This window comes from Salminus brasiliensis, chromosome 19 (assembly GCF_030463535.1).
Source record: "Salminus brasiliensis chromosome 19, fSalBra1.hap2, whole genome shotgun sequence".
NCBI classification, from domain to species: Eukaryota; Metazoa; Chordata; class Actinopteri; order Characiformes; family Bryconidae; genus Salminus; species Salminus brasiliensis.
The window spans coordinates 9,028,121-9,052,365 of NC_132896.1; the positions used below are offsets into that span (position 1 = coordinate 9,028,121).

A 24,245-nucleotide genomic window follows, 5' to 3' on the forward strand; every position below is an offset into this window, starting at 1 on the left:
TTTTAGGAGTCGTGACGAGGAACAGAATTGATGCGACGACAGGCTTTGCTGATTCCGGGGTGGTTACGAAGTGTGTTGCTAACGTGACAGAAAAGGAGAAGGGCAGTGGCAGCCACAATGCTAACGGCCATACTTCAGTAGACGAAGTCTTGAGAAAAGTTAGCTGAATAATGCCAACTATGAGTACACTGTAAGCTTTAGTTACCTGTACAGAGGTTTCATATTAAACTTGTTTTGAAAGAATCAGTAACCAGCTGCCTGAGGTTCGAGGAAGATGGACGCTAATCTTACGGAAATGTTAGAAGAATTTATGGGAAGCGCACTTGTTACATGGGTATGTGTCTCATTAAAACATTTAACATGTAATTAAGATATTCGCTACCTAATTACCTAACATTGTAAAATATGTAGCTAGTATTTTTCATTTAACAAGGCCCAGTCGATAAAACGTGGAGAGTGTCTGCAGCTAAATCGTTTAAAAATCGTAAAAAAATTTTTTTTTTAATATTTGGATTTTGTACGTTAGCAAACAACATACTTCTGCGTTAATTTTAGCATTTTCTTTCATTAATAATGATTGTAATTAGCGGTTTCATTTTGGTCATTAACTTTGCATCCTGGCCAAGCAAATAAACAGATTTGTCTCCCCAGGTAACGGTAACGGTCCCCCATATAATAGCTAGCTAGCTAGATGGCTAGGTAGCTAAAAGAGCAGGAGACGGTGGCCTGTCTCAGGTGTAGGTTAAACTTTGAGTCGTGTGTGAACTAAGTTTGAGGTTCTTCTTTCGTTAAGGTGTATCTCTTTAAAGACATGGTGGGTGATGAGGGAAACGGCCCTTTCTCCCAGGACTACATGGAAGTGAACTCCAACACCCAGAATGCAGTTCGGCAGTATCTGCGCCTCACCGATGGAGTCTACCTCAATGAAGTCATGAGAATCATGTAAGACACGTGTCTGTGGAATTGAAAGTAAAACAGTAATTCATTATTTAGTATTTTAAATGGTTTTCCATTTGTTGTGTCTGTAGTGGCCAACCTCTAGAGACAGTGAACCTTATGTCTGCAGCCTTTGAACAGGATAAATTCATTGATACCAGTATATCACATTTATACCATTAACAATAACAGTTTATAAGTATGTAATACAGAACCCGAAACTTTATTTCTCACTGTATTGAACAGTTAAACAGCTAAAAAGTTATGTTTACACACTAAAATACACATACAAACACAGTCAACGGCATTAAGAGTTGTGAGATAAACTGAGAGACACTGATATTTTGGCTCATTTCATATGAGTGGCAGTATATGAGTTGTTGATGTTTACTGGCCATAGTTTAGGATGAAAACTGTCTTTAAAACTGCAAAAGGATAAACTGTATGGTTATGGGTTGACACCTGTTTGTTTCATTTTGTCCAGTGACCCAAATCCGAAGGTAGAGCAGATCTATCACAATGTGGCTGATGACAAGATTCTCAGAGTTCAGAATTTCTCCATCCTCAACCGGCATCTCAGGTGCTACTATCAAGTAAGTAGGCTTGACAGAGCAGATTTGGCTGTGATACTAATTCATCTGCATTTCCAACTTGAGTTTTAGTCTAAAACCTAGGATAGATGCAGCTGTGTTCAGTTGTTGGGAATTAAAGCTGTATAATTTGTATTGTGCACATAAATCTTTCAAATCCGGTGTTTTAAGGACGCAGAAAATTTGATGATGATTGATGCCTATTCAAAGTAATGCTATAAATGATGATTAATCGAAAAATCTTCTTAACAGTTATTTTCCCTGTCCCTGACTATCTATGTGGGATCTTGATTAAGTTTGATTTGATTAAGTTTGATACTAATTTCTCCACATTTTAAACACTGTTCTGTTTTAAAGCCCCAAAAACAGTTCTGTTTCTGAATAATGTCCCACCTTACTCTAAGAGCGGAGGAACGCTGTCCCCCCACCCCACCATGTGGGGATCTGCTCAAGCGCAATAGCCCAAATAAGCCAAGTTTTTTTAGCCAAATGCTGCAACCTATTCATGAGGTGTTTGTTAGAATTTATCAGTGGTTTAAAATAGGGTTACCTTTTACCTTCAGTTTTGGTTTCTCCCCATACATAGAGATAGACGTCTAGTATGACTGGAAATAACTGCCCAGCAGCAAAAAACACATAAAAAACACAGGAAATGCTGCACCCCCACCATAATCATTCTTGTTTAACTCCATCATTCAGAAACCAGGCCAAAATGACTAAATGCTAGTCTGGAGGGTCTGTTTTTACACTGTCTGTTTTTGAGATGTTTGTTGTTAAAATGTTGTAACTGAGTCACCTGCATGTGAGATTGTGTACACAAACATTAGGGTTAAATCAGATGATAGTCCAGTGTCTTTGCAGTCATATGTGTAGTTGAACAGAACGGAACTGTGGTCATCTTGTTGTTTTTTTTTTCTTCAGTGGTTTCACTTCTTGTTTCTAGTGTCCTAACTGGCAACAGGAGTGTGAAAAAAACAGCAGCTTAAAGAAACGTTTAGACCTGCCAACATTTAATGCTTGTACTAAACCTTTAAGTATAAAATATTGCAAACATTCATCACCTACTTACTTCACATTTATTGTTAATGAAGATTTTTCAAAGATCAGTAATTGCTGTTTAAAGAGATATGCAAGTATTTCATATGAGTTTAGCCTTTTAGTTGCGTTCTCATTTTCACTGCCTCTCTAGATTGACAGTCGGCCTGGATTGTGGTATACCGCCTCTCTCTATTCATTCTCTGTCAGTTATTGAAAGAAATAGGTAATTTGACACAACTGAATCATCCTCTGCAGGAAAATCTTCAACAACTGGTTCTGATGCCTCTTCCCAATGTAGCTGTTTTGGGGCGAGACCCTCTCACAGGTGAGCTAATACCTGTGATTAGATTCGTTGGTATCTGTTTCTGATTATGGCCTTGTTTTTTAGCATTACATTTTGGTACTGTCTTGTTTTGAACGTCTTGTCTTGTCTTTATCACTTAGTGCTGGCTGTGTATGTGCCATCTGATAGTACCAGCAGCACAGAACATCAAATTCCTATGAAAACATACACTTCAATACAGTTTCATAATCTTTTGTGTATGGTCAATAGAGGGTGCTGTGGAGGAATTAAGAAGGCTGCTGTTGCTGCTACTGGGATGTGCTGTACAGGTAACACACACACACACAGACATACACGTCTTACACACACAGACATTTAAATAAAAAGTTGTTGCCATGCTATTCAGAGAGATGTGTGCATGTATCTTTTGTTCACAGTGTGAAACAAAGGAAACCTTTATTCAGCAAATCCAGTCACTCAACATTGAGACCCAGGCAGCTCTCGCCCTCTGCATACAGGAGGTCAGTCTTTAAAGCTTGCGTCACATCCATGGTTGGTCATGTTCTCTGTGTTACTCCTAAACTCTCACTGTGCAGAACACCTATTTGTTATAGTTTATAGAGTTCGATCAGAAGCGCAGGTTGAAATATTTGTCTGACCCCAGCAGTATCTGTTATTACTATAGTTACATATTCCTGATAGCTTCAGACAGCATTGCTCAAATATCTGTCAGGTTCAAGTCAGGTTCAGATTTTACGTTCATGTTCCTCATAGTCGATTTCTTTAATGCATGTTGTTACTGATCTTTAGTTTTACTTGTTTCTTGCTCCTACTTTTATCACCATAAGACCCTAAGTAGGTCAGCTTAGAGCAACACATTATGCAAACTATGTCCTGCTAAAACAGTTGTGTGTTGTTTAGTATGTTGTTTAGAGATGTGTACGGATACTTGGCTAATTATTAGAGTTTCTAGTTTCTGAATACTGAAATCACTATTCAGGTATTTATTTTAGTTTAATTGCATGAAGGTTTAGAAAATGCCAAACTGTGGGACTGTAATGTCTCATGTTTGTAATTAAGGATGTACTGTAAGCGCTTTAATGTGCAAGAATGCTTTGTTAAGGTAGTTGATTTTAGCTAGATTTGAACTGCAGTAGCTGATTGTAGCAAATATTTAAGTGGTGTATCTGAGCTAGATTTGAACCTCAGTAGCTGATTTGAGCTAGATTTGAACCTCAGTAGCAGATTTTAACTAGATTTGAACATAAGTAGCTGATTTGAGCTAGACTTCAACCTCAGTAGCAGATTTTAACTAGATTTGAACATAAGTAGCTGATTTGAGCTAGATTTCAACCTCAATAGCAGATTTTAACTAGATTTGAACATCAGTAGCTGATTTTAACTATTTGAACATCAGTAGCTGATTTTAACTATTTGAACATCAGTAGCTGATTTGAGCTAGATTTAAACCTCAGTAGCAGATTTTAACTAGATTTGAACATCAGTAGCTGATTTGAGCTAGATTTAAACCTCAGTAGCAGATTTTAACTAAATTGGAACTTCAGTAGCTGATTTGAGCTAGATTTAAACCTCAGTAGCAGATTGTAACTAGATTTGAACATAAGTAGCTGACTTGAGCTAGATTTCAACCTCAATAGCAGATTTTAACTAGATTTGAACATCAGTAGCTGATTTTAACTAGATTTGAACATCAGTAGCTAATTTTAACTAGATTTGAACATCAGTAGCTGATTTGAGCTAGATCTGAACCACAGTAGCAGATTTTAACTAGATTTGAACCTCAGTAGCTAATTTTAACTAGATTTGAACATCAGTAGCTGATTTGAGCTAGATCTGAACCACAGTAGCAGATTTTAACTAGATTTGAACATCAGTAGCTGATTTGAGCTAGATTTGAACCTCAATAGCAGATTTTAACTAGATTTGAACTTCAGTAGCTGATTTTAACTAGATTTGAACCTTAATAGCCTATTTTAACTCAATTTGAACTTCAGTAGCTGATTTTAACTAGTTTTTAACTTGCTGATTTGAGACAGATGTTTACTGATGTTAGCTATATGTTACTTGATTTTAGAAACAGTGAAAATAGGGTTCTCCCATCTCATAAACTAAGTTATCATGTTGCCAGATCTTCCACCAAGGAATAGAGCTTTTGAACAGAACAAATTGTTTTCAGACTGTATTCAGGTCCAGGCCAACATTTCAGGCCTGATTGAAGCTGTAATCTCTAGACAGAATGCAGCGTGTCTCAAAGACTGCATTTATACCATGTCTGTTTTTTCCCATACATGTAGACTTTTTCTTGATGTCTAAAACATCCAGGCAGAGCCTTCCAGTTCTTTTTGGACCACATTCATAGAGCTACTGATGAAGACATTTCAGCAAATGACCCCTTCCTCATTAAACACCAGTTAGATAAATATGAGAAAGCAATCTATGTTGGAAATGAAAGCTCAGTGTTTAGCCTTAATGATCGTCATGGCTCAATTAGTTGTGATTACATGTTGATGGTGTCACCTGGATTGTGTCCCACTCTGAAGTTGTTTCAGTAGTACATGTGTCATCTCACAGCTCAGTGTTAACATATGGCGTTAAAGCTTTTCCTGGCATGCGTTGAGACTCTGACTGAACTCTGACATAAAAACATCTATGGAAAACAAACAAATTCTCTTCTTCACATTTCTCAAAATAGGTTTTTGTAAATGTGGTGCATTTCAGCCTTGTAAAGACTAACAGAAAGAGTGATGGTTTTAATATATTTTTTTTCCAAGTAACACAAATTAACAAGCATCACGAAAGGGAGTATTTGTGTTAATATGATGTATTTAATAAATGTGGAACCAATGTAGCACTTAATTCAAGACGGCAGTGTTGTTTGATTTGTTAATGTTAGAAAATGTGTTAAAATCCACACAAATGAAAACAACTAAAGCCAAAAAAAGAATTGCAGGATTTAAAATGGAGTATATGCACTGAGCCTTGTGTTTACTGTTATGCCAGGTGACTCAGGACCCCAGTGCTGTCCTGCCGCTGCACTACGGAGATGTATGTGGGCTGGATGCAATGGATATGCAGGTGCTGCTTGGTTCTCTGGCCAGACAGATTCAGAGCCTCCTGGCTCAGAGGGACTCGCATCTGGAGGTGAGAGGAAAATGTATTTTCACAAATTATGAATGGTTCTGTGTTTTGCCCTCTAATTTGCCACCTCTGTTGAAAGTAATTAAGATATGTTTCCTTGTACAGAAATACCTGTTGACTTAGTATACTTAGTTAGATAAAAATACTTTTAATATATTCTATTAATAACTGGCTTGGGCTGTCAGTGAAGTGTAACTGTTCTTCTAGACACTTTGTTAAAGATGTACCCAACAACTCACTTCTTTCCTTAAGCCAACATGTTGCTGCAGTTTCTGCTGTTTTATCTACTTTTCTCTGTTAGCCTCACTGATATGGTTTCCTCACTCACTTTGGGAAAAAAACAAAAGTGTGTCTAAGAACAATGAATGCCTAATAGATCTTTTATACATCAAAAAACATGGTAGCACACAGGAAGCGCTGATTCTAAATGCTTATCTGTTTTATTATGCGCAGGTTAACATAAATGCGCTGTAACTGTGCTGTCTTACTTCTAGGCTAAAATGGGTTTTCCAGTGGAGAATGCTGTCAGAGTAAATCAAGACATGACTTCTTTTAACCTTTAAGTCGATAAGTGTTGTGCAAACCCACAGTCGGGTTTTAGTGACTTGGCACTGTTCTTTAACACAAATTGATCTGTATACTGCCATGATAGTGTAAAATTGTCTACACATTGTTTATTGACATAAACAAAATAATAAAGCAACATTTATATTTCAGTGCATATGAATATATTTTTTATGAACAGGGTAATGTGAGGGGATGAGATCACAAGTCATTATCGGCTGAAATTTGGCTGGCCATCCTCTACAAATGCACACAGTCTGGAAAGTCATTTCTTAATAACTCTAGATGTCTTTGCCCCATCTCAGTTTATATCTTATCTTAAAACATTCAAAACTGAGATAGCAGGATGAGATAATGTTCTTTTTCTCAGAACTGTTATTAATGAACATGAGAGGAGTGCCTCTGACACACCTCATTGTGTGATTTACAGAGGATTGCAGAGCTGTGTGTGCAGCGTGAATCTGTTCCATCCCCTACAGCGCCCCCTACTAGTCTCTGGGACATCGCACCTGAAGGGCTGTCTATACAGCTAGCAGACAGCAAAGCCAAACAACGCAGACTCAAACAGGAACTGTAAGTGTGTGTATGTGTGTGTGTTTTCATTTGGCCCCACCTTATTGAGTTCAAGAGAAAAAGTTTATTTTAAGGATATGTGTGTATACGCTGCTGGAATCTGTCTTAAGATAGCAGGTGATACATGTGTATGTCTTGTGTGTTAACTTACTGAATCATTCTCAGGGAGGACAGAGAAGATCAGTTACTGGATTACAAACAAGAAATGCAAACTATGGAAGAAGAACTAAAGAAACTGCAGTGTGAGGTGTGCTCACTGCAATTATACAAATATAATTTTATGTATTAAGCTGTATCAGTATTTTGTGGACATTAAAATTCTGTAATTATTTACAGTCATAATCACATCTATATAATGCATGTGTAATACTTCATCAATACTTCAATATCCAAATATTTGTGTAGTATTACCAATAGTGGAAGTATTACCAATAGAATAGGATTCTCTGGAGCAGATAAACATTAACCTATTGGCACCATGTATAATACCAGATGTGGGCGAGAGGGGTAATTAAGGCCTCTCAGCATTGAGCTGTGGAACAGTGGAATTGTGTTCTCTGGAATTAGTGTGCTCTTCTGAATACTTTGCGTTGAATTGTCATGGGCATGAAGTGGGTTGGTGATCATCCAACATCCTGACCTCACCAATGGCTTTGGCGCTGAATGCAGTCAAATCCTCACAGCAGTGCTCCAAAATCTAGTAGAAAGCCTTTCTTGGACAGTAGACACAGTTACTTCAATGATAGCAGGCTTTTACTACCCTTGATTTTGGGAGAAACGATGAAAGAGCAAGTGTCCCAATACTTTTGTCCATATAGTGTATATGCATGATACAGTTATAGAGTGTTTTAGTTTTTTGTATGTTTTTGTGTTTAACCTTTGATTCATCATACTGTGTATGGGGTTAGAACCGTGCGTTGCAGGGTGAGGTTCGTGTCAGTCGGGGGCTCCGTGATGAACTGGACTGTCTGCGGGAGCGAGCAGCTAGAGCAGAGCAGCTACAGACAGAGCTGAAAACCTGCACACATCGTCTGCGCAGCATGGAACTCTACCGCACTCAGCTGAAGGTAGACGCACATCCCCCAGCATACAGTAACATAGTTGTACTATAGGCACATTGTCATGGGAAATCATATGGTAATATTTTTTATGCCAAACATTTATTTATGCAGGGCTGTAAATGCTGTGAAATAAATAAAATGTTGATATTTTATCACAATCTAAACAGTCTTATCTTCCAGAATACAATAAATACATTATTAAAGATCAGTCAAAATTGTTTTTAGACTCTTTATTCTCACTTGATTGGTAAAACACAAAATCTTTGGCTCAGTAGATTATCAATAAGAATTATAGTCATTTAAAAAAATATGTTGTGAAATTTATGCAGTTTTCTTAAATTCTCTAATGAATGCTAAGGCACCTTCGATGTCTGAGGTTTGCATGGTTAGTTCTACTCTGGCACTATGGCACTAACGTAGCTAGCTAGTAATGGACGCACATTGGGTTTCTACGTTTCAAATAGACATACTTATTTGGTTTCGGACACTGTTTTGGAGACTAAACCGAGATGGGCTGTGTTTGGAGTTACAGACAATTGTGTTTGTTCAATTTCTTGCATAGAAAATCATTAGAGCAGCTGAGGCATTAGCTTTTGATAGCTGCAGTGTTACTAAGCCTTTCTGTCTCCCCTGCAGGAGCAACAGCAGTACTGTGCCTCGCTGCAGGAGAACAAGGCTCTCCTGGAAGAGCAGCTAGCTGACGCACGGGCACGATGCTCTGCTCTACGGGAGCTGGAGAAAGACAATCTACTGCTTCGACAGAAACTGATGGATATAGAGGGGGTATAAGAGCACTTACGAATCCCTGCTGTCCTTGACAGCTTTTGATCCGATGCGACTGAAGAGAATCAGGAAATAGCACTCTTAATAAATATGTTTCTTGAGTTCTCTGATAACAATGCTGCCTCAAATGTACTTGATTCAAATGTATGCATTGATTCCACATGAATGCATCAGCACATTTATGGCTCACTAATTGTGTGTGTGAGTCTGGTTTCATTCATGAGGAAGTAATGGACAAGTCAGTTCACTTCATTTTAGCCTAAGCCTAACACTCATCCTGTGGGGGTATGTGTGTATTTATGTACTGAGTAGGAGCGGGATGTGGAGAGGCAGAGGGTAGATGAGTTGTTGGAGATGAACATGAGTCTGCAGGTGGAACTGAAGCGCCACTCTCACTCTGCTGATGTCACTCGCAGTGTGACTCACCCTCGAGTCCTCCAGTCAGAGCTGGGGTCTGATGAAGAGCTTCAGGAGTTCAAGAGCCCACAGTTCCCTGGTTAATATGCAGTTTATGGTCCTTAGCTACACTGTCACTGTTTGATTAAGTACTATGACTTCATACTGTATATTAGATTTCCTGACATTTTCTGTTTCTCCTTGTAAATCTCCTGTTTCCATTCTCACATTTCTCTCTTTCTCAGAGGTAGACCTCAAGCCGCTAAGCGTAGAGGTGGATGAGGCGTCCTCACTGAGGCTTCTGGGAGCTGAAAACGAAAACGCTGAACTCAGAAGACGTCTGGAGCATCTGCAGGCTGAGCAGGAGGTCAGGGGTTACAGCTCAGGGGTCTAAGCTATCTGAGATAACAGCCTTTCTGTCCAAAGCCTAATCATAAATGACCCAAAACCAAATATGAATTACAGAGTGTGCGGTAATTGAAGGTTAAAGGTTGTTTGCCATTATCTTTCTCTTAATGGGCGATACTTTAAACAAACGCCCCAGTCATTAACATAAAAGGTTTATTACGTTTGAGTTGGCACGCTTCCACTGTTCTAAAATAAAATTGGAAAAATGATACATTAATGAGCTGCAGGACCAAGATTAGTCTCATATGCGTAGAAAGTAGTTTTGTAATAATCAGTTAAAATCAGCAATTTCAGTGACTACGAAATCAGCTCCTATTCAAAGTAAAAAGTATTTGTAAAGCTTTTCACAACATTTATTATATAAATCCAGGTTCAAGACTAATCAACAGAGGTGTAGAAAACATTAATGTGAACTGTGATGTGCTGATGACTACAGAACAACTGCAAGGACTAGTAGTTTCATTTTAAATGATTTTGTTTTACTATTTAAATTCACTAAAATAAAATTTTCTAAAAAAAAAAAAGGTCTAATAAAATGAAAGTACTTTTTTCCTGGAAATGTAATTGAATCAAACATAATTGGTTTCTGAATGGTGATGTTGGTGCAGCATCTCCTATGTTTTTCTTATTTTGTACTTGAACCAAAGTTCTTATAGGCAAATCTGTTCACTCTGCGGCCATCTTTGCAGTTATTTCCAGTCATACAAGACCAGGCTTCTATCTCTGTGAGACAGAAGAGATCAAAATACGCTAAACTAAAGGTTTTGGAGAGAGACCAAAATACTCTAAATTGAAGGTCAGATAACTGTTTCAAAACCGTATTCAAATCACTGATAATGATTTAAAATATCAATGGTCATGGTTTTTTAGCTTGTTCTGGCTACTGTGCTTGCACAGATATCCACATGGAGGGGGTAGTTCCTCCACTCGTGATGTATCGAGAAAGGCGATTGCCTTCATTTGTTAAAAGGGGCAAATTGTTGAGCATTGCGAGAACTCTCATTCATATTTCAACCTTTTATATTTCTTCTCATTTATAGCATCTCTGATAAAAGTACAGGTATTTCATTTTAATAATACTAAATAAAGTACAAATCAAACATAATACTGAAGTACAATAGCGAAGTACAGTTATCCTGGTATTTTTCACTAATAAGCTAATAATTATTGCAGAAGCCGTCAGCGGTAGGATGAAACACTAAAACTACATTTACATGCACACCAGTTGCCAACTAAGACTGATAGTCTCACTAAGACCTTTTCCCCTAAAATACCCTAGTTGGTGCACTGAGGGAATGAGTGATGTAATATGCTGTTTTATGTTGGTCACTTTACAGGCCAATTCCCCTGAGGTGAAAGAGGCTCTGCAGAGACAGACAGACAGACTTACACAACTGCAGGAAGAGCACCAAAACACACTCAGAGAGGTGACACAGTAAAGTTTAAACCACACACACACTACAGACAATACACAGAGTGCACAGCCAACACTGTTGTTTCTAGAGTGTTTGATCTGCTGCTTCTGGGCTGCAGTCCCAGTTGAGAAACCAGCTTCTTTCAAAGCTTTTTTTTTTTTTCAACTGTCAGTTTCAGAACCTAAAGAATGAAAACGCCAGTCTGAAGACAAGCCTTGAAGAGCTGAAGAAAATCCAGAGACTCCAAGAGAAGGAGAGAGAAAAGGAGAGGTCAGCCAAAAAGGTGGAGAGAGTGATTCCGAGAGGAGAGTGTGAAGGAAAAGACATGGCAAGAGAAGAGGAGGCAGGCAGAGCGGAGGAAAGAAAAGAAGACATAAAACGACAGCGAAGAGAGGAGGGAGAGGGGGAGGAGGTCCGACTCAGGGAGAGAAAAGAGGAGGCCAAGGATGGAGAGGGAAAAAAAGAAAGAGGAGAAGCAGAAGGAGAGAAAGAGATGGAGAGACGAAAAGAAAAAACAGAAGACAGGTCAACAAAGGACAAAAGCCAGACAGATGTAGAGCAGCCCACACAAACAGAAAATCCAAAGGAGGAGGTGAGAGAGCTGGAGGAGAAGCTCAGACGGGAAACCCTGAGTCTGGCCTCTCAGCTCCAGCAGGCTGCAGAGGAGGCAGACCGGCAAGCGGCTCTGGTTCAGGAGCTGCACTCCAAACTCGGGGAGCAGATCAAGAAGACTCAGGAGGCCGAGCAGAAACTGCTGCTTCTGGAGTCTGAGAGCCAGAGACTGAGGAAAGCATCTGAGAACCTAACAGAGGCCAGGAAACAGTTAGAGGTACTGTATACAATTTAGTTTTGTGTTATAGATAATCAAGGAATGTGTCTTTAATTGTAGCCACAAGAAAATGGGACTTGTATCCAGCCAATTAAAGCAACATCCTAACAAAAAAAGGCAAGATCATCCGAGACATGTTTGGTGTTTGAAGTTTGCTTCTTTGTTACAGTGTATTACAGGAAGCTTACTGCTCTGTTGCATAGAAATGTGGGCAAAGTCTAGGCTTTCTTTTTTGTCTGTTTGATTCCTTTACAACTCAGGGGGGTTTAATGCAAGTGAGTGATGATTTACTGTAGTTTAGATGCTGCTAATTGGTAAGGATTAAGCTCCCTTAGCTTCCAAAATGTGTAGCTCCAGTGCAAAACTAAAAAGATTCTCACACCAAACATGACTTGGTTGATTTGCTATTTTCAGACAAATTGTGTAAATTATATTTTCTTCTTATTCAAAAGGTTGTGGAACATTTGCTGCTTTAACAAAGGGGTGATAGCATTGTTAAGTCCAATTAAAAAACAGCATAGACATCTGATGTCTAAAACAACCGATCTGATTTCTGTGCTTGTTTATATGTGCTTGTATATATAATAGCTTTTGCAGTGTGAATCCATGCACCAAGAGGAAGAGCTGATGCGTCTCCGTAGTCAAGTTGAGCTGCAGAAGATGGAGGCAGCAGTGATTCCTCAGTTAGAGGGAGAGAGAACTGCGCTGGAGAGAGAGCGAGAGACTTTTAAAGCTACCATAGATTCTCTCAGGGCCACAGTGCGCAAGGTGAGATTACTCACTGTTAAAGCTTCACTAAATATGGCTTTATAACTAAACTAATACATAAGAATGGTAATTAACTTCTACATGACTTCTTAATATTCTTCAATATTTTGTAATTCTAAAGGGAGATCAGCTGGAGTTGACCAATCAGACTCTCAAAGCTGACCTTGAGCGTTTAGGGCGGAGCTTAGAATCTGCCCGTCGAAGGGAAGAGGAGTTAGAGACTGAACTGAAGGAGTCTGGCCTTGAGGTGGATTCTTTAAACAGGAGGCAAGATCAGGTCATGTTGGAGGTCACAAGGTTAGAACAAGAGAAGGAAGCGTGTCAGTCTGAACTGGACAGCCACCGACGGGAGCAGAGACAGAGGGAGCGAGAGATGGCCAGACTGAGACAGCAGCTGGAGAGCACTGCCTCAGCCCTGGAGCATGGCAACCAGAGGGCCTGCAGCCTGGAGCTCCAGCACAGGTACAGATTAATAAGATGATAATTATTAAAATTGAACTTTTGGGGGTTTTGATAATGATGATGCATTTGAGGTACACTTTAAGGACAAAAGTATTGGGACACATACACATCACACCTACAGGAGTTTTCCTATTCTGAATTCATAGGCATTAATATGGAGTTGGTCCACCCTTTGCAGCTCTAACAGCAGGTTTGAAACTGTCAGCAGAGAGTTGGTGACTTTTATGTGCCTCAGCACTCAACAACCCCGCATTGTAGCTTTATGTGGCCTGCCACTTTGTGGCTGAGTTGCTGTGGTTCCTAAAGGCTTCCTATCTAGGAGGAAAGAAATTTCAACTCACTTGTTGCAACAGTGATATTACAATAATTGCAGTACTGTAATTAAAGTACCACGCTGGGATTCTGTAAGCTCTTTGAGATGACCCATTATTTCACGTATGTGTATAAAAAGGCGGACTGCATGGCTAGGTGCTTGATGTTGTACACTTGTGGCAATGGGACTAAAAAACACCTAAATTCAAGGATTAAGAGGTGTGTCCCAATCCCAAGTGATCATTCAGCATCCTAACCTCACTAACGTACCCCTGATTTCAGAAGAACAAATGAATGAGCAGGTGTCCCAATACTTTTGCCCATATAAATATAGTAATTAGTTATAATTAGCAGTATTGAATATGAATAGTAGTATGTTTGGCAATAAAATCCAACTGTTGTACAGAATGAGGTACCAGATGCCCTAATGCTGTCAGGAGCCACATCTGCTGAGCAACTTGTTCTGTAAAATTTACCCATCTGAATATTTTACAATGTATAGCCTTATTAAACATGAACATTGAAATTCTGCAAATGGTCAAATTTATGCAGAGTTTTACTCCCAGTGCTACACTCTGTAGATTCTTCTCAGGAGTAAAGACCAGTAATTATGTGCATATATAATGTCTCAGAAAAAAAGGCTTTTGCTGAACAAGTACTGCAGTGTATGCTCAAGGCTTTAATAACTAAGGGGCTTAGTGCACCACTGTATTGCTGAAATGTTAAACGCTGTCATTGACTCCCCCACTTTATGTTTCTGTAGACGAGTGTGTCAGGAACTCAGCCAGCTTAAAGAGACCTGCTCTCAACTAGAGGACCTGCAGAAGGAGAACCAACAGTTAAATGCCCTGAATGCTGAGAGCAACACACAAATCACCTCACTTACACAGGTCGGATGAGTATGTGCTTTGGGGGTAAGGGTGGGTGTGAATGTGAGTTTCTTTGGGTGCACAAGCTTATAGATTTCAGCTTCTATCAACAGTAAATATTTACAGCTTCTAAACTGTGTAAATTAACATTGCTACCTTTTAAAATCCTAGAAACAAAATGATTTGGTTTAAGTTAGCTCTCTTAATTATCTTCCCCTTTAAATCTTTCAGGAGCTAGCTGCTGAGAGAGTCCAGTCCCAGCAGTTGTCCAGTCGGATTGCTCAGTTGAATCAGTCTATTGAAGAGTTGGATGCCAAGCTGAAATCTGCCACCTCACAACTTCAGCTGCAAACTGAGCATTCTAGAGAAGTGTCTGAGGCTACTGCCTCCAATTCAGGCGCAGGGGCGATAGAAGAATCTAGACCAAACAGGCAGTCTCCAATTCAGAGAGAAAGCCACAAGGAGGCGAATATCAGCTATGTGGATCAGATCTCAGACAGCCAGAGCTCTCTGTGTGCTTCAGACGACTCAAAATCCCCCGTGGAAAAACCTCAGAGTGTTGATACCAACAGAGAGGGACAGGAACCTGTCAGTGAGAGACTGATAAACCTGGAGAAGGAGGTGCGTGTCTGTTTATCTGTGTGATTTGTCCTGCATCAAAAAAACCCCACAAGGTTAACATGGGGTAAGGTTTGATTAGCTAATCAGGAAAGTCTGCCATGACTGTATATTTTTATCACAACCAACCCCCCCCCCGGGTAAATAATGTAGGACCTAAAACTAGTTTTCACCTGAAATGGAAGCCTTAAATAATGTGTAGTGATTAGTATGCAGTTGGTCAATGTTCTTTAAGCACTGATGATATCCACAGTATGTTTGCTTGTATCACAATAACAGAATTTAACACACTTTTGGTAAAATATTTTCATATTGCCCACCCCTACCTCACATCACATTCAAAGTACTGTAGATGAAACGTCATTTCCAAAGTTTACATTCCACCTTTTTCTAACCATTTTTGCAATTTTTAAGCTAAATATTTAAATGTTAAAAATCAGTTTTTTGTTTACTTACTGTATTTCTAGCCCTCTGTACATATGTTTCTGTAATGCTAATCCAAGTGGATCTACTCCCAATTTCTGTGTTATAAATGCTTATATATCAGAATCGGTATCATCGTTGGCAGATATGCACATTAAAATATCCTACACCATGTTAGTGCATCCCTAAAAATGAAACAATGCAAAACAAATATGCAAACAAACAAATAACAAAAATTTTAAATGACAATCTTTGTCAACCAAGAATGCAATTACAACTGATTTGGCAACTTGAAAGAAACACGCTTGAGCTATATACTGACCAATGCATTGTTTCGCAGTGTGTGAAATTCTGACACCTGTCCCTTTGTTGTTTCCCAGAATGGGGTGCTACAGCGGGAGCGGGACGTGTTGCTTTCACAGCTGGCCCAGTCTCAGGCAGCCTGTGCTCAACTGCGAGAACAGCTGGACACACTGCAGCGCCACTCCATCTGCCTGCAGGAGAACTGTTCCAAACTGCAGGACCTCAACACCAAACTGCAGGTAAGGTTCCTGAGTGTGTGTATGCATAGACTTGACATGCAGCATTTTTAATCATGCTCTTTGTATTTGTCAGCTGAAGTTGATGAGAATAAAAATCAGAGGTCATGTTTTCTATGTGTATCAGAACAGGTAGCCAGATGGTATAGAATATAAAAGGACTTATTGTTTGTAGGATAGTAGTGTCAGATGGTGCACTGCTAAAATTCTTCTAAAATATCACTCCCCCTTATGTTTTGTATATGGCAATTAAATAGTCTTTAATTAAGAAGTTTGAATCACTACAAGAGGCACATGTGACATCATAGATTTCACGCAGTTCTTTGTGGATAGATGTGTATGTATTACCGATCTGGTCTGTAATAACCTCTACCTGTTGTGCTCTTTCAGGTAGAGCAGGCTTCTCTAAGCTCCCAGCATGCCTCAGTGTTGGCGCGGTGCAGAGAGAGTGATGTGCGCTGTGCCACTCTGGAGGCGGAGTCTAAAGTTTGGCAAAAGGAGAGAGAGGAGTCAGCTGTGCGTTCTGAGTCTTTAAGGCGGGACCACGAGAGACTGACAGCTCTTCACCAGAGACTGGAGGTGGAGCTAGAGGATCTAATGGCCAAATACGCTAAGCTAAAGAACAGCAGCCGGAGTGTGGAGGCTCAGTTCAAAGAACTTGAGGCCAGGTATGGCTCTCTGTACAGTGGGGAAATTGCCCAAAAGACCTTCTGATAGTGAAGAAGTTACACAGGCACAAACACATGTACAAACAGAACTGGACTAACTGAGAGATTTAAATTACGTGGGCATATATGAGTACTTCTTTCCTTATCACAACTACTGTTCTCAGTGCCACACATCTGAAAATCATGTCACCGTATTTCAAATTAGTATTACCTATAAATAAAGCTAAACAAATGGATCAGAGCATCTTCAAAATGACAGGTTTTGTGGGCTGTTTCCGGTATGCAGTGGTCATTACCTACCAAAAGTGCTCCCAGGAAGGACAACCAGTGTTTACTTTCTTACTTTGCCACATACCACCCCTTCATGGTAACACCATTCCCTAATGGCAGTGGTCTATTTTACCTGGATAATGTGCCTCTCCACTCTGCAAAGACTGTTCAGGAATGGTTTGAGGAAAATCACAAAGAGTTCAAGGTGTTGACTTGACCCCCAAATTCCCCAGCTATCAATGCTGGTCCAGTCCAAGAAGGCCCCACCTCACTTACTTATAGGACATAAATGAACTGCTGCTAATATTTTTGTACCAAACAGGACACCCTCAGAGGTCTTGTGGAGTCCATGCCTCAATGAGTCATGAGCCATTTTAGCAGCATGAGAGGGACTTACACAATATTAGGCTGGTGGTTTTAATGTTATGGCTGATCATTGTATGTTTGTCATTTGTATTGTATTTTATGATGCTGACAAAACTGAGAGAACATCCAAACCTCAGTTCAAAAATACAGTAGCAGTTAGAATGCTCAATTTGTGCATGTGCCTATGCAGTGTGGATATACAAATATAGTATATATATATATATATATAATATAGAATGGCAAATGTAGAGAACAAACACTGGCAAAGTGAAAAAACAAGCAGACTTTCTTTTAATGAATTCACTATTGAGGCTTTGCGCACTAATCGCTCCATCATTACACCCTTTAGAGCAGTCAGTGAAATGAAAGTGTATGAATATGGATGAATGTGCTTTTGTAATAAGCTGTCCCTTTCTGTCTGCTTAATTGCGCTGTCCATGTCCAGGCATAAAGAGCTGATGGAGAGCAAAGCACAGCTGGAGGAGGCAGGCAGAGCAGTACAAGCAGAGAGAGAGAGAATGGAGAGAACTGTGCAGGACCAGGCGGAAAGAGAGAAGGAGTTGGAGAGGCTGAAAATGGAGAACGAGAGGCAAGTGTGAAGTCATTAATGAACCCAGTGTGGTGTGCAGTTGTTTTGTTACCAGGAAGACAAAAAGACAGGAAGTGATGCAAATAGCCGCAAAGAAACCAATAAGCCAGGTTAGTGGCTTACAGGTCTGAAACATGGAAGCCAGGGGTGTTTTCTGTGACTGGAAACTGAGTCATGGGCCAGTTCCTCCCTTTTGTGGCTTTGTACTAAATAACCGCTCCTGAAACTATAAAGACTAAACTGACTGTTAAGGTGATGCTTTAGATGTTTACCAAGATGATGATTATTTTGGTAGTTGTTATGTTTACTGATGATGAATAATTAGGACATGCAGTGGCTTGTGTTCAGTGTTCAGTCCTTATAGTTTAGATTACATTTTGTGCTTATAAGGTAAATGTAGACAAAGGATTATCACAATAAACCGTCCTTGAGATCTGAATTCAGTTATGAAGTGGCAAATCATCACTGTCAAACAAAGACCTTGAATCTCAGAAAGGGCAGCTTTACAGAGGAATGAATTATCTTTCAGTGTAAAATGTAATTTGTATTGGTTTATTTATCATGAAAACTGGCAACAATGAAAGAACAACTGCTAAATTCTATGTCAATTCTATGTCAATAAGTAAAAAAATGGAAAATATGGAGATACAAGGTTTTTGCGTGACAGCAGCGATATGTGACATGGCAGAACAGAGCCTTACCCTGTACTGTTCAGCTTACTTGATGGTAATAAATTGACTAATAACTAATGAATAACAACTATACTCTACAGGGACGTCTTGTTACATTATCCATTTAACTCGCTACCAGTGAGCAAATCTCATGTATCAGAATCTGTTTAATTCATTTGCATGAACCACAGCTTTGTTTACCAGATGGGAAAATCTCCATTGCATTCTCTGCCAATTATTAATGCACTTATTTAAATTATTGTGACATTCCATAATACTAATTATTGGTCCAAGGCTAAATGACCGTTCATGCATATTGTTCATAAGCTGCAATATATTATGTACTAACACTATATACTACACTTATAAGCTCCAGATTAGTTAGCTGTCAACATTAATGAAAAACTGAAATATGGAAGCTTAAAGCTTACACTGATGAAAAACAAATCCCTAAGGAGGACATAATTGCTTCATAATTGGTCACAATTAGCCAAATCATTAAAAGAACTGTCATATTTCTCAATACAATAGACTTATAGATTATTCATGGTTAAGCTGTGAGACTAAAGCAGATGCGCTAAATTTAACACAAAAGAGCATATTATTATTAAAGGGGTTGTTTTTGATGTTTATGATGTGTGCTTCCTAAATTCATACATGACACTGTTTTTGCGGTTCAGGTTCAGCTCACAAGTAGATAGATGAACTGTGTAAGTGACTGACTGACCTATGAATGAATTACCCTCAGGTATGTGAACCTGCAGAAAGAGTGGATCCAGGTACAGTCAGAGTTACTGGCCCAGATATCGGTCCTGCGTGGTGATGTGAGCTCAGGCCAGCTAGAGCGTACCAGACTGGAGGGTGAACTCAGCATCCTGAAAGAACAGAACCAGCAGCTGGACCTCAACAACGTCCGCCTCAGCAGCCAGTACCAGGTCTGATTGGACACAACAGAGGCAGTTCTCAGTTTTACATATTCACTGTATGTCCAAATGTTTGTGGACACACCTTCTAATGAATGCAGTCAGCTATTTTAAGTTGCACCCATTGCTGACACAGATGTGCACACAGCTTGCGTAGTCCCTGTACAGAAGTATTGTCAATAGAATAAGTTGTCATTAGTTGCCACCATGACTAATGCCAGGTGTGGGCTAGAGGCATATAAAGACCCCCAGCATTGAGCTGTTTGGCAGTGGAAGAAACTATGTTCTTTGGAATACTTTTAGGATGAGATGGTGAGTTGAGAATGAGATAAGGTGGTGATCATCCAACATCTTGACCTCATTAACGCTCCTGTTGCTGACTTCAATTTAAGCCTTGCAGCAATGCTCTGAAATCCCTGGACAGTAGAGACAGTTACTCAAAAAAAAAAGAAGGATGAACTTTTTATACCCTTGATTTAGGAAGAAACAATGAATGAGCAGGTGTCCCAATACTTCTGTCCATACAGTACATATATTTTGTGTAATACATGTTAGGATTCTGATCTTCTAAAGAAATCTGAAAGCCTCATTCGGGTGCAGCAAGTGTGTACAATACAGGCATGTACATCTTCTGCAGTTGAACTCCGCAGAAGTTAAATGTATTGCTTTGACACTAATACAAGGAATCTTTCCGAGTATAAAACAAAACCAATTATATGATTAATAGTAGTGACAGGTGTTTGGAACAATGCCATTAAAATGTCCCTGTGCTGTGACACATTGATTATAATGTGCATTATGGTAATAAAGGCAAGACATTATGCACATTATGGTGATAATTATATGCATGTAAGTATATGCAGATTATCAGAATGGATGTGTATGTATGTGTGTGTTAGCTTCTTACTCAGTTGAAGGGGAATATGGAAGAAGAGAACAAGCACCTGGTGGAGCAGAATCAGACTCTGGCCAAAGAGAATCGAGCCTTACTGGAGCGAAGCCTGGAGAGCCGAGATCAGCACCACAACCAGCAGAGAGAGTACCTGTGTGTGTCATTACAAATGCATGCATACATTCATACACTCACTTTTATCCTCTTCCTCCTCCAGAGCTATGCATTACACTTGTATGTAAATACTAAATAAAGATATCCCTGTTACTCACCCTTACAATTCTTTGCACCTAAACCACACTCTAATTAACTGACAAGCAGTTTTCACCAGTCATTGTGCAGATGTTTTCCACCTCATACCCCATTTCTACTGTAATGAAGACACTTGTTGCACATAACATCTCACCCCCCTCTGACCTCCCTCCTTGTCTTTCAGTGATAAGCTGAATGAGCTGCGCCGAGAGAAGCAGAAGTTAGTGGAGAAGATAATGGATCAGTATCGGGTTCTGGAGCCTGGCCTGCCTGCTCCCAAACAAGTCAAGTCAGTGTGATTTAAACCTGCCTCTGCTAAGCCAGTACCTGCCGGGCATTTCATGTCTGTCCAATCCAGCTTTTTCATCAACTCTCCCCCTTTTCTTTTCTGCTCCCATATGAACCTATCTCTGGTCCCCACAGAAAGTCGAACTGGATTGCTGATCGTATGAAGAAGCTAATAAAGCCTAAAGGAGTCAGAGAAGGTCGGGCCCAATTCATTGCCGCCGGCAGCATAGAGAACCTGGCAGACACCGGAGACGGACCACCCTCCTCTCCAGCACACAGTGAGAGACTGCAGCTCTATTAGAGCACACACAGAGCAGCGCAGACAGTAAACAGGCAGCTACAGACTCTGTAAAAGTACATAAAAGTGCCACAAAGCCCATTACAATAAGAGGCTTGAATTCCAAAGTAGTCTCGCTATAATTCTCACTCTTGGACTTCTACCAGGCGTGTTCACAGTAGGCCACCTTAGAGAACAGTAATTTCTTTACTGAGCTATGGAAATCGATTCTGAACTCCTGAGCAGAAAAAAGCTAATATCTCATAACTGGCCCTTTGATCAACTGTGTCTCAAAATGACCATTACCAACTTTTCAGTGTGCAAGCTGAAGTTATTCACAAAGCATTACAAATTTTTCACACCTTTTGAACATACCTGCTGCCCTTTACACTGTGTGAACATTTCATTACAAATGATCCAGAGAAACTTTGAAAAGCAAACTTTTTAACCTACATAAACACTGAACTGCACTACACTTTCATAAACCTAAGGGTGGTGGTGAAGTTGCATCAGTTATGCAATGCTACAACTGATTATGATCTATTGCACATTTACAAACATTTATTAAAGTATATGCTAATTTATTCCACATTTTAACCCCTCCCCAGACAGTCAAGTTGGTCAGTCACATTTGGGCATTACACATTTTTTTTCATTCTCAATTGTACTAAAACACTCATTTTATATGGAACAGACTCAAGCAATAATTTTTAAATATTATTTCTCCAGTTATATAAAATTAGGAAGACTAAATTCTAACTTTATACACCAGTATCAAAACAAACAAAAATTACACTGTAATACTACCAAGGGGTGGTAGAGAAGTGTAGTCATGGTCGGATGCTAAAGATATAATCCTGGACTTTTGAAAGTTATTCTAAGATAAAATGGCAGGGTACAGCACCACCACTGAGCATGACTCGACCCAATGTTGATCTCGGCAGAGTGTTGTAGACATGTTGTGTTTCCTTGTCAAAACATGCTACCACAGTGTATATTTATAGGTAAAGCAGATAGGATATCTGAATAGCCAAAAGCAGCATATCAGATTAATGGTCCCAGCACTACAATGATTGCATTTAGATTGCCTAATTTAAAGTAAGTGAGCTTAAGTTTTGTAATGCACAAATTCAGAATTCAAAATCATGAAAAACACATTAAATATTAAATATATATGGGTCTGCACATGAGCAGAGCTGCTACGTAGCACATACTGATAGAACAACAGTATTTACGTAAATATTGGGACCCTCTACCTTTCGGATTGCCTGGATTTAGATCTTGTTCGGAAAATTCATGAAAAAACAGGTATCGACCGAAAAGTAAATTACCTGTTAACAGAAAGTGGGAAAACCGGAAATGTGAGAAGGGTCCGTTATTTTTAACCGTTCACCTATAAACAGACCATTCAGAGAGATGGTTTCTTATGACAGCACCATGTTCTTGTGGTCTTTTTGTAGCTCATGAGATAGACCCCCGCAGTGCCCCGGTTTCCCCTACGCCGCTTCGGAGGATGTCCTCTCAGGGAGAGACAGAAGAACAGCCTAAAGTGGTGATGCGGTCAGCACGTCGCAAGCTGGGCTCCAGGCACGGCTGGGGTCTGGGCCGTGGCAGGGAGGGGGGCGTGTCCCAGTCTTTCAGTCCTGGAGACCAGCGTCCCCTGTCCCGCAGCCGCCTCCGCACACCGTCCTCCGCACTGTGGGAGAAGGAGAAAGACAGCAGCCCCTCACCTAGTGAGGAGGGCAGAGGTGAGAGAGATAGAGTAAAAAAAAAGGAAAAGAGAGGCAGAGGAGAGTGAGATGAGGAGTGGAAAGGGCAATGTGAGAAGAGAGAAAAGATTTATGAGGGATGGCCGAAAGACAGATAAGATAAGAATGGAGAGTAAAAGTGTGTCTGGTTTTGACCTGGCGGTCTATTGGCACATTTAACATATGGGTGCGCTTACAATTACTGACTCTAGGCCATCTGCACAAATTGCCATGCCCCCCCTGGGCTCAATAGATAGGGCCATCCCTGACCAGATATTATTTAATGTTGAACCTTTCTCATGATAGTGATGTGGTAGTGTAATGTGGGGAATTGCACCACAGTCATTAAGCCTATAAAGTGCACCTGTTGGTGGATGTACATGATTTAATCAGCACTGAATGTGAGTAGTATTTAATAAACTGGCAAATCAGTGAAGGGCAGTCAGAATATGCAAATATTTGGACACCCCTGTTCATTATGTGTTCAGTTATGTTAATTAGTTTTTTTGCTGATAAATTTAGCAGTTCGCAAATAAACAGCTATTGTGCATTAGAATATACAGAAGTGTATCTCTGTAAATTAATTTTGTTTATTTTTAAGCAGAAATAAGTGAATTCCTCTACAGGAAGCAAATTTAAATGACAATGTGCCAAATTATTTTTTGTGCTAAAATGATCATATTGAAAATAATAAAACATAAGACTTTGTTTGTGTGCATATGTGTGTGTGTGTGTGTGTGCAGACTGCAGTATATAGACAGCGTACAGATGTTATGTAAAGTGCATGAAATCCATTTATTAAAAATCTCTCTCTAAATCAGGTGTTTCTGGCGAGAGTGAAGAGAACCTCACTCCTGAGCACTCCGACGTTAGCCGTGTCTCTTCTGGAGCTGAAGGTTAGTAGATATCCATCCTGTCAGTGCTGTCCACACACTGGCGGTCATTAATAAGTCACCCTGGCGAGGCATTTTTTGTGTAATGTTAAAGCCATTCCTTTCTGTCTTTTCTTAGATTTCCACTCCAGTTTTGACAAACCCACGGATTGAGAACATGAAGAAGATACACACAGCTGTAGTGTAACAATTCTGTATTACTTGAGTATTTCTTTTTTTGACAGTTTTTTTTATTGTCAACATTTATGTGATGTACATCAGATATTATATGGGCATATTAATGGTCCACTGCGTTGCTGGGTTTTGCTACATTGGTTTTGCACTATAAATTAAAACAGATGTATTTTAAGTAAAGCTGGAATAAATAATTTTGTGTTTTAAA

At 39.7% G+C, this 24,245-nt stretch overlaps 1 protein-coding gene across 1 annotated transcript; it reads left to right on the forward strand.

The window, feature by feature from the left end:
- Positions 1 to 24,245, forward strand: ccdc88b (coiled-coil domain containing 88B). Its single transcript, XM_072663571.1, has 29 exons — positions 1 to 334; positions 794 to 942; positions 1,421 to 1,529; positions 2,820 to 2,889; positions 3,118 to 3,176; positions 3,285 to 3,368; positions 5,869 to 6,009; positions 7,001 to 7,143; positions 7,309 to 7,390; positions 8,052 to 8,210; positions 8,841 to 8,987; positions 9,300 to 9,483; positions 9,629 to 9,750; positions 11,129 to 11,218; positions 11,379 to 12,035; positions 12,624 to 12,803; positions 12,925 to 13,265; positions 14,341 to 14,467; positions 14,678 to 15,067; positions 15,868 to 16,029; positions 16,417 to 16,694; positions 17,776 to 17,919; positions 19,339 to 19,525; positions 20,413 to 20,558; positions 20,842 to 20,946; positions 21,081 to 21,223; positions 22,683 to 22,970; positions 23,792 to 23,866; positions 23,982 to 24,245. Exons 1-29 carry the CDS (start codon positions 275 to 277, stop codon positions 24,014 to 24,016), a joined length of 4,857 nt encoding a protein of 1,618 aa, XP_072519672.1. The 5' UTR covers positions 1 to 274; the 3' UTR covers positions 24,017 to 24,245.

What these genes read in the sequence shown, in the direction of transcription:
- ccdc88b (XM_072663571.1), top strand. Translation starts at nt 275, where the DNA reads ATGGACGCTAATCTTACGGAAATGTTAGAAGAATTTATGGGAAGCGCA. An exon ending in ATCTCAGGTGCTACTATCAA is followed by an intron (nt 1,530 to 2,819) that starts GTAAGTAGGCTT and finishes CATCCTCTGCAG; the next exon opens with GAAAATCTTCAACAACTGGT. An exon ending in ACCCTCCTCTCCAGCACACA is followed by an intron (nt 21,224 to 22,682) that starts GTGAGAGACTGC and finishes GTCTTTTTGTAG; the next exon opens with CTCATGAGATAGACCCCCGC.